Genomic DNA, 15,453 nt, shown 5'->3' on the forward strand with positions numbered 1-15,453 from the left:
ATGTGCTTTAAATAAATAAATACAATTTGATTAAAAAAATGATACATAAAACAGTGCATTGCTTTAGAAAAAAATAGTACAAAATAATAATAATGTAACAACTTAACATAAACTAAATATTTTACAAATAATATTTACCGAAATTTATATTATTATTTTTTCTCGGTATAAATTGGGTCTTTCATTATTTTTTTTTAAATAGCCTTTTAAGAAATCAAATACACTGCTGAACAATAACCTATAATTTGTATTCTAAAATAATTGTTCCTATATTTTATGATCAATGACAATTTTATGACAATTTTATGATCTACAAACACAATTATGTACAAATTCGTTTATGTTTTACAAGTAAGTTATCATGGATTTTAGACAATGTAAAAATGTCAATTAGCACTACATTAACATTTACTTTATTATGATGAAAACACCCTGAGATGGCTTGAAAAGCACAAATAAACCATAAATTTCTGTAATCATATGTTATTGTTAATAAACGTCTTCACGTTTCATCCTATGGTTTCATCAGTCAAAACTTTTCTGTTTTTTTATTCAGCTACTACAGGGATAAGTGGGTACCTTTGTCCAAATAAGGGATTTCCTGGAACGTCATAAAAATGCCGGGTCATGGTGCCTATATCGTGTATATCGTGTCCATTTGAATCTAAATCTAGATGTATTTACATTGGGATTGGCCCATGAGAACCTCTACATGAACTCACTTTCCCGAAAAAAAGGGGGGACGAATTTACGTTTTATTAAAAGTGCAGAGGACTTAGATTATATAAATAAGAAACTCAACATATAATCTCAGTGGGAATAAAATAAAGGAGTCGCACTACTTTTTATTTTTTTTTATTGCTTGAACAACAGTTACAAAACTTGAACAAATAAAATGAAATAAATAATAATAAAATAAAAATAAAAGGGCCAGGGTCAAGTATACAAAAATATATAGGCCCTAAGATACAAAAAACGGAATAATAAACCAAACAGACATTAAAAGGCTTTGACAATTCACAAAATCATAAATGTATTCAATAAATGAATAGTTTTAACAGCTTTTTTGTTTGTACTGTCCTTAATAGAAACCATATAGTGTTCTAATTCTTTCAATACCACAGAAAAAAGAGGTTTCTGATTGCTAAATTTACACAGATGAATATGGAAAATGGAACTTAACAAATATAGTCACCAAATTAATAATATACGCTTCATTTTCCATACTTTTTTCATATTTGACAAAACCAAATATTACATGTTCAGCAAATGGCCTGGCGTTGGACATAGCGCGCCAATGCGCATGCGCACAACGCTCCGTGTACCTCATCTCTGTGCTGCTGCCCAGCCTCCAAACAAGCGACGAGCCACTAGGATCTCCACACGCTTGCCCCTTTCCTAAAGCCCCTGAGTGAGTAATGCACTACATTTTTAATTAAACAACATATTTAAACATTGTAATTCGCATTCCATGTCAACATTTTAATATAGTTCGCGTTCAATCAGTGAGTCTCACGAGAAGCCGTTAGCAAGTGGCTAGTTGTTTTCAACAAAGCGACAGTACAACAAAGCCTCTCTGAAGTAACATGACCAAATTAGCTCGTTCACTCGCTAAGCAGTTATATGCCTCTTTATTTAGCTATAATTTCGTTGTATGTATTACGGGTGGGTGTGAATCAATAATAGAGGCCCGGGAAGGTGTTGAGACGGTCAGCGTGGATGCTAACTCTGTTAGCCAGCTGTAGCTGCGCGCCATCTTTATATGTGTGACTGACTGTGCTAAAGCTAATCAGCTGCTGCGTTCTGCGCGCCGGTTCTATTTCCTCTTGTGCAGATACACCAGGAGGCTGTTCATTTTATACATATACTGGTTGATGGCTATATTTGTGGTGGGAGGCTGGAGTTATGGAATATAAAGGCTGCGTTGGAAATAATTCATTTTGATTACATTTTCTCCTAGTCGCGGCATGTGTGTGCAGCAGATAGATGAGAATTAATCTAATGTTTGTTTTAGCCGGTTTGGGTGTTGATACTCTTGTTATTAGTAAACGTGAGTTTTTTTTAAATGCATATTTTAAAGGGAACATTTAATATGATTTAGAAACGGTGGTGAGTGGACCTAGTCCAGTGAGGCGGCATGATTGTTTAACGTTACCCGGTAATGCTGTGACTACTGCTGTCGTTTCATACAACTACACTCATTAATATTAGCTGATGAAAATAGATTTAAAGGTGTAGTTTTCACCATTCTGTCATAATTTTCTCATACCCAAGGGGAATTTTCTGTGTTCAGAAAAAGTCTGTCACACTATTTACTTTCATTTCTACGGTGGCCGAGAGAGCTCAACGCGCTGCAACTGAAGAAAACACATGCAAATACAAAAAAACACATGCAAATAAAATAAAACGCATGCAAATAGAAAAAAACGCGTGCAAATAAAAAAAAACACCCGCAAATTAAGAAAAAATCTTCATCAGTTTTACAACACACGTGTGCTCCAAATTCTCACAACACCACCAAATACAAACGCGCTGCAAAAGCTCACAACACAAATACAGAAAACGCGCTGCAAATAACACAGAGCACAACGGAAATGTTTCCAGAGGAACCAAATAAGTGACGAACCCGGCTGGGACGTGCGTGCTGGCAGTGGCATAGATATCCATAAATCTATGCGTGCTGGTGCTTACAGCTTAAAATTATACTTTATTTATTTATTTTTGCAAAACATACAGAGATTACATTTTTTTTATGACATACAACTTGTATACAATGTACAAAATGTATTAACAATGTGTTCAATGTCATCAGAATACAAATGAGAAAAGAATGAGCTGGAAACTAAAATAAATAAATAAAAAAGATAAAGAAGAAAATCATGAAGGAAAGATATTTATCTATACATCAGTTACACTGTACAAATTGTTTCATGTTATTACATTTTCATAAAGAAAAGTTTCGTAAGAAATGTTAGGTAATGTAGGGTCCAAAATTTTAAAGTTGAGACACACAGATATAACGCATATTTTAAAAGCTTTTTTGTAAACTAAAAATAAAAATGTATTTGCATCCGTTATGTTGACAGCATTATATTTCTGTGGTAAGAACAGCTCTTCAGCTGATGGACGCTGTGCTGCGTTGTCATGGGAACATCCCAGGTGAAAATAATAAGGAAATTAATTTCAATTTCAATTTTATTAATGGATAGCCCCTTGAGATGCAACATCTCATTTTCAAGAGTGTCCATACATATAGACATAAAACTATATGTATGGACGCATAGATTTATGGATATCTATTCCAGCACGTCCCCTGAGCACGTCCCAGCCGGGTTCGTCACTTATTTGGTTCCTCTGGAAACATTTCCGTTGTGCTCTGTGTTATTTGCAGCGCGTTTTCTGTATTTGTGTTGTGAGCTTTTGCAGCACGTTTGTATTTGGTGGTGTTGTGAGTATTTGGAGCACACGTGTGTTGTGAAACTGATGAAGATGTTTTCTTAATTTGCGGGTGTTTTTTTTTATTTGCACGCGTTTTTTTCTATTTGCATGCGTTTTATTTTATTTGCATGTGTTTTTTTGTATTTGCATGTGTTTTTTTGTATTTGCATGTGTTTTCTTCAGTTGCAGCGCGTTGAGCTCTCTCGGCCACCGTACATTTCATCTTCCATACCATAAAAGTGAATGTTGACTGCGACGTCAGTCTGCTCCTTTTGTATTCCTGAGAAAAGTCGTGCTGGCTTGAAACAGCTGAAGAATTAAATCATGACAGAATTTTCTTAAATAAATGCTTTCAGGGAAGGATTAGAAAATGGGGTGTTATTTGATATGTCAAGAACATAATCCATCATAATAGCATTTCCAGCTCGGAATGAATGTCCATGTTTACATTACCTGTCAGCATGCTGGTTGTATAATAGCTCAGTTTGTACACATGTATGGGATTCTTTACAGAGTTGTCAGTGCTACGTTTTTGTGTATGGACACAATTGGAGGCTTGTTATAATAGGGGAAATGATTCTTAAAGTTGGCATGACATGAAAATATCACCTATTTATTTCTAGTTGTATGTCATAACTTGATCTTCCGGTGAAGCGACAGACATCTCTGTGGTGATGTGTGCCGGATTTCTCTAATCATTTGGTTCGCTTACACCCCACCCTTTCTTAAAATTGACTGCAAGCTCACATTCAGTTCTGCCTCCAATCAAATGATCACTGGTGGATAAAACCATGTTCCTGCTCTACATTTTTATTCCTTTCCTTGAAAATGTTTCACTAACATATTCATTCCGTTCACAATACGGAAGAGATCTGTTGCTACATTAGTTTTATTGTGCCTTAAAGTGTGAACTATTTTAATCTAATTGCAGTATTGTTTGTCTTTTAACATCATAAAGCTTTTAAATGCATAGGTAAGCGTTTGTTCTGACTCATGTTATGTTTCTTGTTTTTTAGAGGTCAAAGGTTGGGTCCTGCAATGGGATGTGGTCTCTCTCAGATGACTGAAGAGCTAAAAGAGAGAGAAACTGAAAAGCATAAAGAGAAATCAAATTGAAAATAAGTCTGCCTGTGCAGAATAATTAAGACCCCTTTCCCCCCCCATTAAGCTGTTTTCCCCCTCTTTGCCAAAATGTCATCGGTCACTTCAGCAACCCCAGAGCCTCCTGCAGTTGCCAACCCTCCTCCGCCTGAAGTGACTAACCCTACCAAACCTGGCCGCAAGACTAACCAGCTGCAGTACATGCAAAATGTAGTTGTAAAGACACTGTGGAGGCACCAATTTGCATGGCCTTTCTACCAGCCTGTTGATGCTGTTAAGCTTGGTCTTCCGGTGAGTGGTTATAGCTGTTTTAGCATCCATCATTTTGAATAATCATAAATCTAGGCTCTGTTTTCCCTTGAGCATGAGAGCTTGTCAATTAGTTGATCCTTATTGGTTTTTATATTAATGTGATATTGAAAGACTTTCTGCTTCTTTTTTTGTTGTCCAGGACTATCACAAGATTATAAAGAGCCCAATGGACATGGGCACCATCAAGAAAAGACTTGAGAGCGTGTACTACTGGAGTGCAAGCGAGTGTATGCAGGACTTCAACACAATGTTTACAAACTGTTATATATATAACAAGGTACGGCTTGGCTCAATCCGTTTTAAAAGTTATGGGATGAGGCTGCTTTGGCAAATTCAATTCATTCTTGTTTGCTTTCTCAGCCAACAGATGACATTGTGTTGATGGCACAAGCATTAGAGAAGATCTTCCTTCAGAAAGTGGCCCTGATGCCTCAGGAAGAGGTTGAGCTTCTTCCTCCTGCTCCGAAGGGTAAAGCGCGCAAACCAGCTGGACCTGGTAAAATTGAAATTGTCGGAATGACGAATAACGTTCTGTGTTCATACGCAAGTCAAAAACAAATAGTTATTTTTCTAATTATACAAATGCAGGTCAGCAGGATGTGGCTGTCTCCTCTGGCTCGCCCACTTCTGTTTTCCCTGATGCCACCTCACCGAGTTCAGAGACAGCGGTCGCATCTCCAGCTCCCGCTCCCACGCTCACCCCTAGCTTACCAGCTGTGCAAAACACAACCGCTGCCTCCGTGATACCCGCCATGCCTCCGTCGCAACCCATGGTCAAAGTAAGTTGCAGGACCTGTTAAAGAGGATTGATTATGCAAAATTCACTTTTTTGTTGTTTTTGAACATATGTGTCCGCTGTGTGTGTACACAACCACCCTATTGTGGTAAAAATCCATCCACTTCGTTTGGTATTTTCCCCATAAATGTAAAACAGTGTCTCAAAATGAGCAGTTCAGGAATGTACTCCAATGTGATGTCACATTGGAACAGCCCCGCCTACGACTGGCACCGGAGTCTGCAACATTAGCTTAGCTCCTCCCCTCAGTGAGCTGTACACAGTCTGCCATGTTTATCTCCACGCCAGAGCATTTAAGTAAGAAATCTATTCTAATTAAAGCTACTAAAGTTGTTCAATCAGGAGCAGTGAGTGATTTTCAGTTTTTTTTTTTGTTGTTTAATTCATATTAACAGCATATACAGCAGTAGGTACTCTATATTATGCCGCTGTCACTTTAATACATATATATATATATATATATATATATATATTTATCCATGTGATTTATTTCCCTGTGGTTTGTTCACATATTTAACCAACTGCTTATGTGTACTTTGTGTGTATTTGACAGTTTAAGCACAATAAGACGTGAAGAAAACCTTAGTTTAATACTCACTGAATGGGCTGCCTGACATCCAGCTTTCTGTGCGCGTGCCTCAGAAAACCATATATCAGATGTTTATGAAGAACTGCAACTTCACGTGAGCGTGACCATGATAGAGATGATAATCAAAACCAAACGGATGTTTTGTTAGTTTTTGGCAGAGTATCCTAGGCATGAGCTGTAAAGGCTCCACCCTCTTCTGGATATGGGGTGGGGAGCAGCAGCTCATTTGCATTTAAAGATACACATATGAAAACTGCGTGTTTTTGCTTCCACTCAAAAATGTTAATAAAATTTATAATATACAGCAGAATATAATAAATGGTCTGTGGGGTATTTTGAGCTGAAACTAAAGACACATTCTGGCGGACACCTGAGACTTATTGTACATCTTTTAAAAAAGGCATACTAGGTCCCCATTAAAATATCACAAGATAAATGCAGTGGCAGTGCCTAACCGCCCTCTTTGTGTTTCTCCGTGTGTGGTTTGTTCTGTTTCCTAGAAGAAGGGGGTAAAGAGGAAAGCAGACACAACCACCCCTACTACCTCTGCCATCACCGCGAGCAGGAGTCAGTCGCCCACCCCTCCTTTAGAAGGCAAAGAGGGAAAGGTGGCATCCAGGCGAGAGAGCACTGGTCGCCCCATCAAACCACCTAAAAAGGATTTTGAAGATGGTGAAGTAGGAGTGCACGGAGGCAAAAAGGGCAGGCTTTCAGAGCAACTCAAGTACTGCGAGGTCATCCTTAAAGAAATGCTCTCCAAAAAACACGCTGCATATGCCTGGCCCTTTTATAAGCCTGTCGACGCAGAGGCTCTTGAGCTACATGACTACCATGACATAATCAAACACCCCATGGACTTAAGCACAGTGAAAGTATGTTGAGTTTGCATGAAAAGCTGTTATAATGACTTGGTTTTTATTGTTACAAGGGATCAATTATTGCAGTTTAGTGCTAGTTTTTGAATTAATTTAGAATTTTTTCCCCCACTGCTTGCAGAAAAAAATGGACAGTCGAGAGTACCAAGATGCACAGACTTTTGCTGCAGATGTCAGATTAATGTTCTCAAATTGTTACAAGTACAACCCACCTGATCATGAGGTGGTCGCTATGGCCAGAAAGCTGCAGGTGAGGTCTCTCCCCCCACCCATTTGGCAATATCTCCTTTTACACACATTTAATTTCATTATTTCAAAAGAATTATTGAATAGTTTAGTGACATTTTTCTTCTTTCTTTTCTCTCAGGATGTCTTTGAAATGCGTTTCGCAAAGATGCCTGATGAGCCAGTGGAAGTGGCTGGGGCAGGCGGTGTAGGCGGGGCCGGTGTGGTCAGTAAGAGTACTGTCAGCAGTGAGAGCAGTGGTGACTCCTCTACCTCTGACAGCTCCGACTCCGAGGAGGAGAGGGCCACCCGGCTCGCCGAGCTGCAGGAACAGGTGGGTGCGGAACAGGTGGGTTTCAAAACAAGGACCGAGTACCCTTAATCTCTCCAGGCTCAGAGATGTTCTCTCAGGCCTCTTGATATGTCAACCCTTCTGATTATCCTTTTCACATTACACCCACATGACTGCTTCAATCAATTCTTTTGCTCTGTAGGACCTAGAGGGACTTCCACTTAAAATAACTCTCTCTGCTTTCAGTTTGGATTGTGTACTAATACGTAGAGCTGCGATTTAGCCCTCTACCGCAACCAGCTGCATATATAGCTTTGCATCAAATGCCTAAATGTAGATGTAGCATTTTTTTGTGTGGCTTTGTTTCTCTTACTGTAGCACTATATCATATTTTCTTCCCTTGCTATTTTTTTTTACCAGTGTATCTCTTTGGAGCACCCCATTGGTAGCAGACAGGGGATAAAAAACGGGTGCACCAAGAATAATCAGGTGATTTTTTTTTATTTTTTATTTCCCTGTCCCTGCCTATGAACATTGTGTATTAGCTGTACATTTGCTTTCATTATTTGTATTAGATGGTAAAGCGCATGATTTGGATAGTGAGATCAGCGGTAGAGGGTTAAAAGCAGCAGAAAAATATTGACTTTGTTGGGTGGTGTTGGGAACCCAGCTGTGTGGGTGTTTAGGATGGAAGTGCTGAAAGTTGTGGTAATTAATAGATAAGTGTTTGTTGAATGTGTATGTGAAATGTCTTTGTTCATGTTGGCTTGCTTTGCATTTAGACAAACTATTGCTAGTTCCAGAAAACAACTAGAGGTTCTGACTGCCCTTTATCCACATTTATGCCTTTAAAGCATTTTAATGTGACTTGGATTTAAGGAATGTTTTCATAGGATGAGCCAACGGTCTCATTCTGTGCTTCAACATTTAGCAAGGCTGTGTGGTTAATATGTGTGTAAAAATCCCGTATTGTCACAATTCTCTGTTTTGGGTTGTTCTGTAAATACCAGATATGTTGCCTTGCATTGATCTGGAAATGTAATGCAGATAACGATTATCCATATTGTAACATTTTATTGTTGGTATTAGTTTTTCAATTAGCTATAAGCTGTCACAATATACGCCACGTTGTAAAATTACAGACATTTTGTGAAATGTTCTCAGGATATATAGTGTATCTGGCCATTGTGAGGCACTAGTAAGCAGCAAAAGCATTGCTAGACACACGAATGCCATTATATTTTAAATTATGTACTTTTTATGGAACTGTTTCACCTCTAGTAGTAAAGGGCAGAATTGCTTCTGAAACCTTAGGTACTATATCCTTTCATTCTGTTTTTCTAAAATACACCCTGGACTTGGAATCACAGATAACACCAGACATGAATGATTTTTGGTTGTCCAGTGTTGTTAAAAAGAATTTTGGTAGGGAGTTTTTATTTTTTATTTATTTCAGTAATGATAGTTGTTTTGCATTTGTTTTCTTCCATAATTCATAAACAAATGTAAATGTCTTGCAATGTACAATAAGTGATGCTTTTCCTGTCTTAGAGCAAATCACTAACACCCCCTTCTTGGCTCTCCCCAGCTGAAAGCTGTCCACGAACAGCTAGCCGCTCTTTCTCAGGCCCCCGTAAGTAAACCAAAGAAAAAGAAAGAGAAGAAAGAAAAGGATAAGAAAAAGAAAGAGATCAAGCTCAACAAAGCCAAGCCAGAGGAGAAAAGCAAGCCAGTACAGCCACCGAAACCAGCCCAGCAGAAAAAGGGCCCTGCCAGAAAGGCTAACAGCACTGTTCCAGGCAACAGGTTTGCTTCTTTTTGAGCTGTTCTGGTTTTGTATTGTGGCTTGAGTTTGAAACAATCAATTAAGGTATAAAGTGTTTCTGCTCTATGATTGGAACCTTTACAGGCAACCAAAGAAGGGTGGCAGAGGGCCAGGCTACGAGTCTGACGAGGAGATGTCACTCCCCATGACGTACGACGAGAAACGGCAACTGAGCCTTGACATCAACCGACTTCCTGGAGAGAAGTTGGGTAGGGTGGTCCACATCATTCAGTCCAGAGAGCCTTCGCTGCGGGATTCCAACCCTGACGAAATCGAAATAGATTTTGAGACGCTCAAACCTTCCACTTTACGTGAGCTGGAGCGATATGTCAAGTCCTGTTTACAGAAGAAACAGAGGAAACCTCCACGTAAGTGCACACTCTTGGCCAACACGCATAGGTAAATGCCAGATGGCATTGCTGTCGCTTGTTGTGATTTATGCTAAATGGGCACCATAAATGTAAGGATTTGGTCTCTATCTTTTACTCCCTTTTCTTTGGGGCACCAGCTAAGGAATTTCGTCTTTTCAGTAAAATAACTACCAAAGATTGTTGTTAAATGAACTCCCTCTCATTTACATAATTTTTTTCCATCTGACCAATCTGAAGGATTTGTGAGATATCATTAACTTGTAGAGCCTCTTCTGCATTCTCAACACAAGGAAGTCTAATAATTTTTTTTAACAAAAAGGTAAACAAGAGCAAGTCAACACAGCTACTAATGAATACCATGAATGATAAAGGAATAAAGTGCATAAAATACAAGTGATTAAGTTGGGTGTGGCTATGGCTTTTACATTATCTTATGCAAAGAGAAATTGTTGTTCCTCTAAACTAATTAATAAGGTGAAGATCCTTATTATACATCAAACAAATGAATGACAGATTATTTGTTATTAACTAGCATCAGTTCTATTACCTCTAATGTAAATTAGAAATATACTGATAATATACAACAATGCCAAGGTTTCTGGACAAAGGTTTGGTTAAGTGATATTTACATTCCACGTGTTTGAGTGAGCAGTCTGTTTGCGGTGACGTCTTCCACCAGTTGTGCTGGGTGACAGTTCAGTGGGAAAAGGAGCCGGAATCCGTTTCAGCAACCTTAAACATAAAGCTCTGTGGGATGCTGATCGCCTGGAGCACCAAAAGGGGTCCTAAAATCTGGAACACGCAGATGAGGCCCTGTAGTAGGTGCAGAAGGTCCTTAACAACCTGGAACATGGAGATGAAGGGACTTTGAAGTGAGGGTTTGCTCTCCTGAGCATAACGTTGTTGCAATTGTGTCTGTATGTCTTTGCCTCTCTGGGCCAGACAATCACAATCTTGGTCAATCCGCTTTTGTCTCTCTGACATGGAGACTCGGGATGTGCTATAGTTGTTTCTGTCTCGCTGGATGAAGACTCTGAATGTAGTCAGAGAATGAAGTCTCTGAATGTATCTTCCCTCACAGACTGGGGGCTCAGAACGTGGTTGTAACTGTTGCTGCCTCACAAGCTGTTGACTCAGAGCATGTAATCCGTTTCTGTTACACCTTTTGCAGACTGGAGACTCAGGACGTTGTATCTTTTACAGTCTCTCTAGATAGGTGACTCAGAACTTTGTTGATCAGAATTTTTGCCTTCCCTGTTATGGGCCAGAGGTTGAGAAAAAGCAGTGTATGTTGAAAGTGTACATTTATCCCTTTCTGAGGAGGAGATTGCAAGTTGGAGCTTCTCCATTCCAGTGCCCCATTCCATTTCTCACTTTCCAAACCACCACCAGAATACCTTTGGCAATGTTTTAAACAAAGTCCAAACAAGATATAAAAGATTAAACTGTCATGCATGCATTCAGTTGCACATTAACAGCTGAATTTGTTTAGGATGTTGCACTACAATTAGCTTTCATTGAGGATACTTATTTCTACTTATTAAGAAATATGAAATGGATGTTTTGGAGTTTACATTCTTTTTAAGGTTTCCAAACATAGTTATGAATGGATTTGGATGGATCATTATGACCTACCTTTGTTTCAGAAACCCTTCTGCTGTATACAAAAGGTCCTTAACTATTTCCCTGCCAGCGTTTAAAAAAAAAAAAGAAGTTGCCAGCCACCTGCAGCGTTTTTGATTATTTTCACAAATATTTAATGGCCCCCAATATTTTGTTGTATGAATATCTGAACATGCAATATATCAAAAGGAAGAACAGACCCTCTGCTTTTAAACAAAAAAATGTGTTTTAAACTTAGCCTGTGTTTTGATCAGGAGATGAACAAGAAGTCCTGCCCTTCCTGCGCTTGGTGTCTGTCAATTGTCCTAGCATCCTTATCTGATGGTATTGGACATTTGTTTGTGCCAGTCCACCAAAATCCAGTTGAAATGTAGCGAATCTTTCTCCACTGTTGCAATTAGAGAGGGGCCCTGCCATAAAACTGGGCCCTGGAATGTGCCGTTCACAACACGCTATATGGGTCGTTATCAAAATATGGTGTTTTATTGACTATATAAAACTGATGGTGTTTTTTTTATCATCATTAAATATATTGCTAATAATGGTCACACTTTACAATAAGGTTCATTAGTTAACATTAGTTAATGTATTAACTAACACGAACTAACAATGAGCAAAACATTTGTTACAGTATTTATTAATCTTTGTTAATGTTAGTTAATAAAAATACAGCTGTTCATGTTAGTTCAGTGCATTTAAAGGGATAGTTCGGCCAAAAATGATATTTAAACCATGCATTACTCACCCTCAAGCCGTTCGAGATGCATATGTCAATCTTGTTTCAGACGAACACATTTTCAGTTATTTTAGAAAATGTCTTAGACCCTTCAGTGGATATAATGTGAAGCAATGGGGTCCACCTCCTTCAAGTCCCAAAATGTGCATATATCCTTCACAGAAGTAATCCATCCGGCTCCAGGGGGATAAACGAAGGCCTTATGAGGGTAATCCGTGCAGTTTTGTCGTAAAAATATACATATTTAAAACTTTATAAATGAAAATATCTGACTTCCGGCAACGATCGACGCACGTTCACGGGTGATGTTTTGCTCTGCTCTCTGGCTGCGCGGGCGCGTTCGTTCTACGTCACGACGCTACGTCCTACCTCGTACGCCGACTTCCATCACCCGTGGACGCGCGTCGATCGTTGCCGGAAGTCAGATATTTTCATTTATAAAGTTTTAAATATGTATATTTTTACGACAAAACCGCACGGATTACCCTCATAAGGCCTTCGTTTATCCCCCTGGAGCCGGATGGATTACTTCTGTGAAGGATATATGCACATTTTGGGACTTGAAGGAGGTGGACCCCATTGCTTCACATTATATCCACTGAAGGGTCTAAGACATTTTCTAAAATAACTGAAAATGTGTTCGTCTGAAACAAGATTGACATATGCATCTCGAACGGCTTGAGGGTGAGTAATGCATGGTTTAAATATCATTTTTGGCCGAACTATCCCTTTAACCAATGTTAACACATACAACCTTCGATTTTAATATGTATTATTTGTAAATGTTGAAATTAATATTAACTAAGATTAATACATGCTGTAGAAATATAGTTTATTCTTAGTTCATGTTAACTAAGGTAGTTAACTAATGAACCTTATTGTAAAGTGTTACCCTAATCATTAAGGACAACTTGACATTGTCAAGTTTTTTTTTTGGTATGCAAATATGAACTTTGTTCGTTTCAGTAACCTTTGTGTTTGTCTCTTTTTTTTTCTCAGAGAAAGGAGGCTCAGGCCCCTCTCGGCTCAGCGGCAGCAGCAGTTCCTCAGACTCGGGCAGCAGCAGCTCCAGTGGCTCCACTTCAGACAGCAGTGACTCCGACTGAACACTTTTTATTTACTTTTTTATTTTAAAAAAAACATTGTATGCAGTCAAGGTTATTTCTCCTCTGAGACTTTTTATAAGAAAAGAGACAATAAAATTGCATCATGTCAGAACATTTTTTCTTTTGGAAATGTCATGCAGAAAATTACAGAAAAAAAGCAAACTAATAAATTGCTTTTTATTTCCACTGACTCTGAAAGGGATGTCCAAATGTCAATCTTCAACGAGAGGAAGTCTTGAAGCATACTTTACAGTTCCAGTTCTCTTCTTTGGCGTCCTCGTAATGTTGTATGTTGCCATTGCAAACTTAAGCCATCCCATCTCACCAGAGAGTGCGGAAAACAGAAAGCTCACATTCTTCTCTCCTGAGTTCACTTTTGCACCAGTCTGTTGTATTTATTGGTGTTTTTTTGTTTTTGTTTTTTGCTGTGGCCTCATATTTTCCCCATTGGGCGCTGTGCCATTATTGATTTATTTTTTTATTATTTGTTCCTTGTGTTATTGTCCTCTCATAAACTAAAAAGTGTCTGAAATCACGCCTTTCCCAATAGTCACGAATCTTTTAAATGGTATGGGGAACAAATTGCTTTAATTAGCATAACAAGCTCTTTAAAGTTAATTTGGCCATTATTATAGCTGTAGAACAATTATACAACAATCTCATACTCTCCAGCTAATATATGTATGGTAGAGGAAAATATTTTCATGGGAATCAAGTAGATTTGATGGTTTTCTTCAGATGCTTTGCAATGACGTGAACATATAAAAAAATATCAGTCAGCTGGATCACATGCGGACTTCCTGTTTTATTAAACGTCTTGGTCAGCAATAAATATACAGAGTTCCAAATAGTTTCACCTCTGACTGGCATTTGTACATCAGATAACTTTGAATGAGGCTGGGTGTGTTGGTTATGTGGATACTGACACCTGGAAGCAGTAAATGTTATCTGTATCTTGATCTTTACTGCCATATTGTTATAAATCAAATGACGATGCATTTCTTACTGTTTTGACAATGATAGTTAAATCACAGAGTCTTCCTCTTCTCATGCTCTTGCAAAATTGATTCATGAATGTAAGTCTACAGTAGATCGTATAAATAGTACACAGTTCCAATCATTTGGGTTTTGAATGAGTTAGTTTCCCTTAGAAGTTTTCTAGCCATTCCTCATGTGGATTGCTTTTCTATCCAACAATGCGTTTGATTATTTTCGGATGTGTTTGTAAGATATTGTAATGTCCTCTCTGACTTTTTTTTTTTTTTTTTAAACAGTTGAAAGTATTGTAAAGGGATCTGGTGTTTTTCATTTTCTGATACATTTGGTTTATGGGCAGCTGTTAAGAAGTCTTTTTAACCCGTTGCAAAATCCCTTAATTTTATAATAATTTTGACAAAGCCAAGATTCATGAGGGACATGTATCTTTCAGACTAATTAAAACACTAATAGATATAGCCAAATCAGTTGTTTTTAAATTGTAATCATGGTACTCATGGTTTCGTTGTTGTCTCTTGTTTGGGTGCGCACGACTGCAACACTTCCCTAAATCACTTTTGAGTGTCTGATACAAAGTCCTATCCAGTTTCTTTTAATGTTTTCTTTTAGATACAGACTGAAAAGAAAAAAATATATGACTATATAGATAAAAAAAATTATATATATTCACAAACTAATTTCATTTTAGGCCCTGTTTTGAAAAGAAAGTTTTTTTATATTTAAAACAAGAAGTTTGCTTTTTATCTTTGACATGCATGCTGATTTATTGTATTTTTCTTATACATATTTTTGAGCTGTTTATAGTTATACTTATGTAAATGTCAGTCAACAAATTCAAGAATACAGTGTGAGTAGATATAGGCTTGTTTATTGCGATACGGGCCAGAGGTTTGAGATGTTGGGTTGGAGGCAGTAGTAGAAGCTAACATTTGATGTAATTGGAATGTCTTGTACACCGGGTAAAATTTTTTTCCATAAAATAAATGACAAAATGCTTTTATTTTGTGTTTACTTTCAATTTTTGCTCATTTGTTTTTTTTTGTGGACATGCCTTTTTGCAGTTTTGACAGTACGTTACCCTAAAAAAAACTTTATGAACTATGATATGAATAATTTAAGTTATCATAATTTGATTAGTTCTAAGAATTGGTAAAACTAGTAATCTTTT

General features: G+C 37.9%; 1 protein-coding gene across 6 annotated transcripts; it reads left to right on the plus strand.

Annotated features, from left to right (window-relative positions):
• The first annotated feature begins 1,269 nt into the window (after positions 1 to 1,269).
• brd3a (bromodomain containing 3a) lies at positions 1,270 to 15,285 on the plus strand. Of its 6 annotated transcripts, none has more exons than XM_056268213.1 (12): positions 1,270 to 1,411; positions 4,455 to 4,830; positions 4,991 to 5,128; positions 5,212 to 5,347; positions 5,440 to 5,630; positions 6,737 to 7,108; positions 7,233 to 7,361; positions 7,479 to 7,685; positions 8,049 to 8,117; positions 9,217 to 9,434; positions 9,538 to 9,821; positions 13,183 to 15,285. In XM_056268213.1, exons 2-12 carry the CDS (start codon positions 4,630 to 4,632, stop codon positions 13,287 to 13,289), a joined length of 2,052 nt encoding a protein of 683 aa, XP_056124188.1. In that variant the 5' UTR covers positions 1,270 to 1,411; positions 4,455 to 4,629; the 3' UTR covers positions 13,290 to 15,285. The 6 variants fall into 6 exon arrangements, with proteins under 6 accessions (XP_056124188.1, XP_056124190.1, XP_056124189.1 ...); XM_056268215.1 differs by having other exon boundaries at positions 7,479 to 7,670; XM_056268214.1 differs by having other exon boundaries at positions 6,740 to 7,108.
• The last annotated feature ends 168 nt before the right edge of the window (positions 15,286 to 15,453 follow it).

This window comes from Rhinichthys klamathensis, unplaced genomic scaffold (genome assembly GCF_029890125.1).
Source record: "Rhinichthys klamathensis goyatoka isolate OS25496 unplaced genomic scaffold, OSU_Roscu_1.1 h1tg000270l_1, whole genome shotgun sequence".
NCBI classification, from domain to species: domain Eukaryota; kingdom Metazoa; phylum Chordata; class Actinopteri; order Cypriniformes; family Leuciscidae; genus Rhinichthys; species Rhinichthys klamathensis.

What these genes read in the sequence shown, in the direction of transcription:
- brd3a (XM_056268213.1), top strand. Translation starts at nt 4,630, where the DNA reads ATGTCATCGGTCACTTCAGCAACCCCAGAGCCTCCTGCAGTTGCCAAC. An exon ending in CTGTTAAGCTTGGTCTTCCG is followed by an intron (nt 4,831 to 4,990) that starts GTGAGTGGTTAT and finishes TTTGTTGTCCAG; the next exon opens with GACTATCACAAGATTATAAA. An exon ending in AACAGGTGGGTGCGGAACAG is followed by an intron (nt 7,686 to 8,048) that starts GTGGGTTTCAAA and finishes TTTTTTTACCAG; the next exon opens with TGTATCTCTTTGGAGCACCC.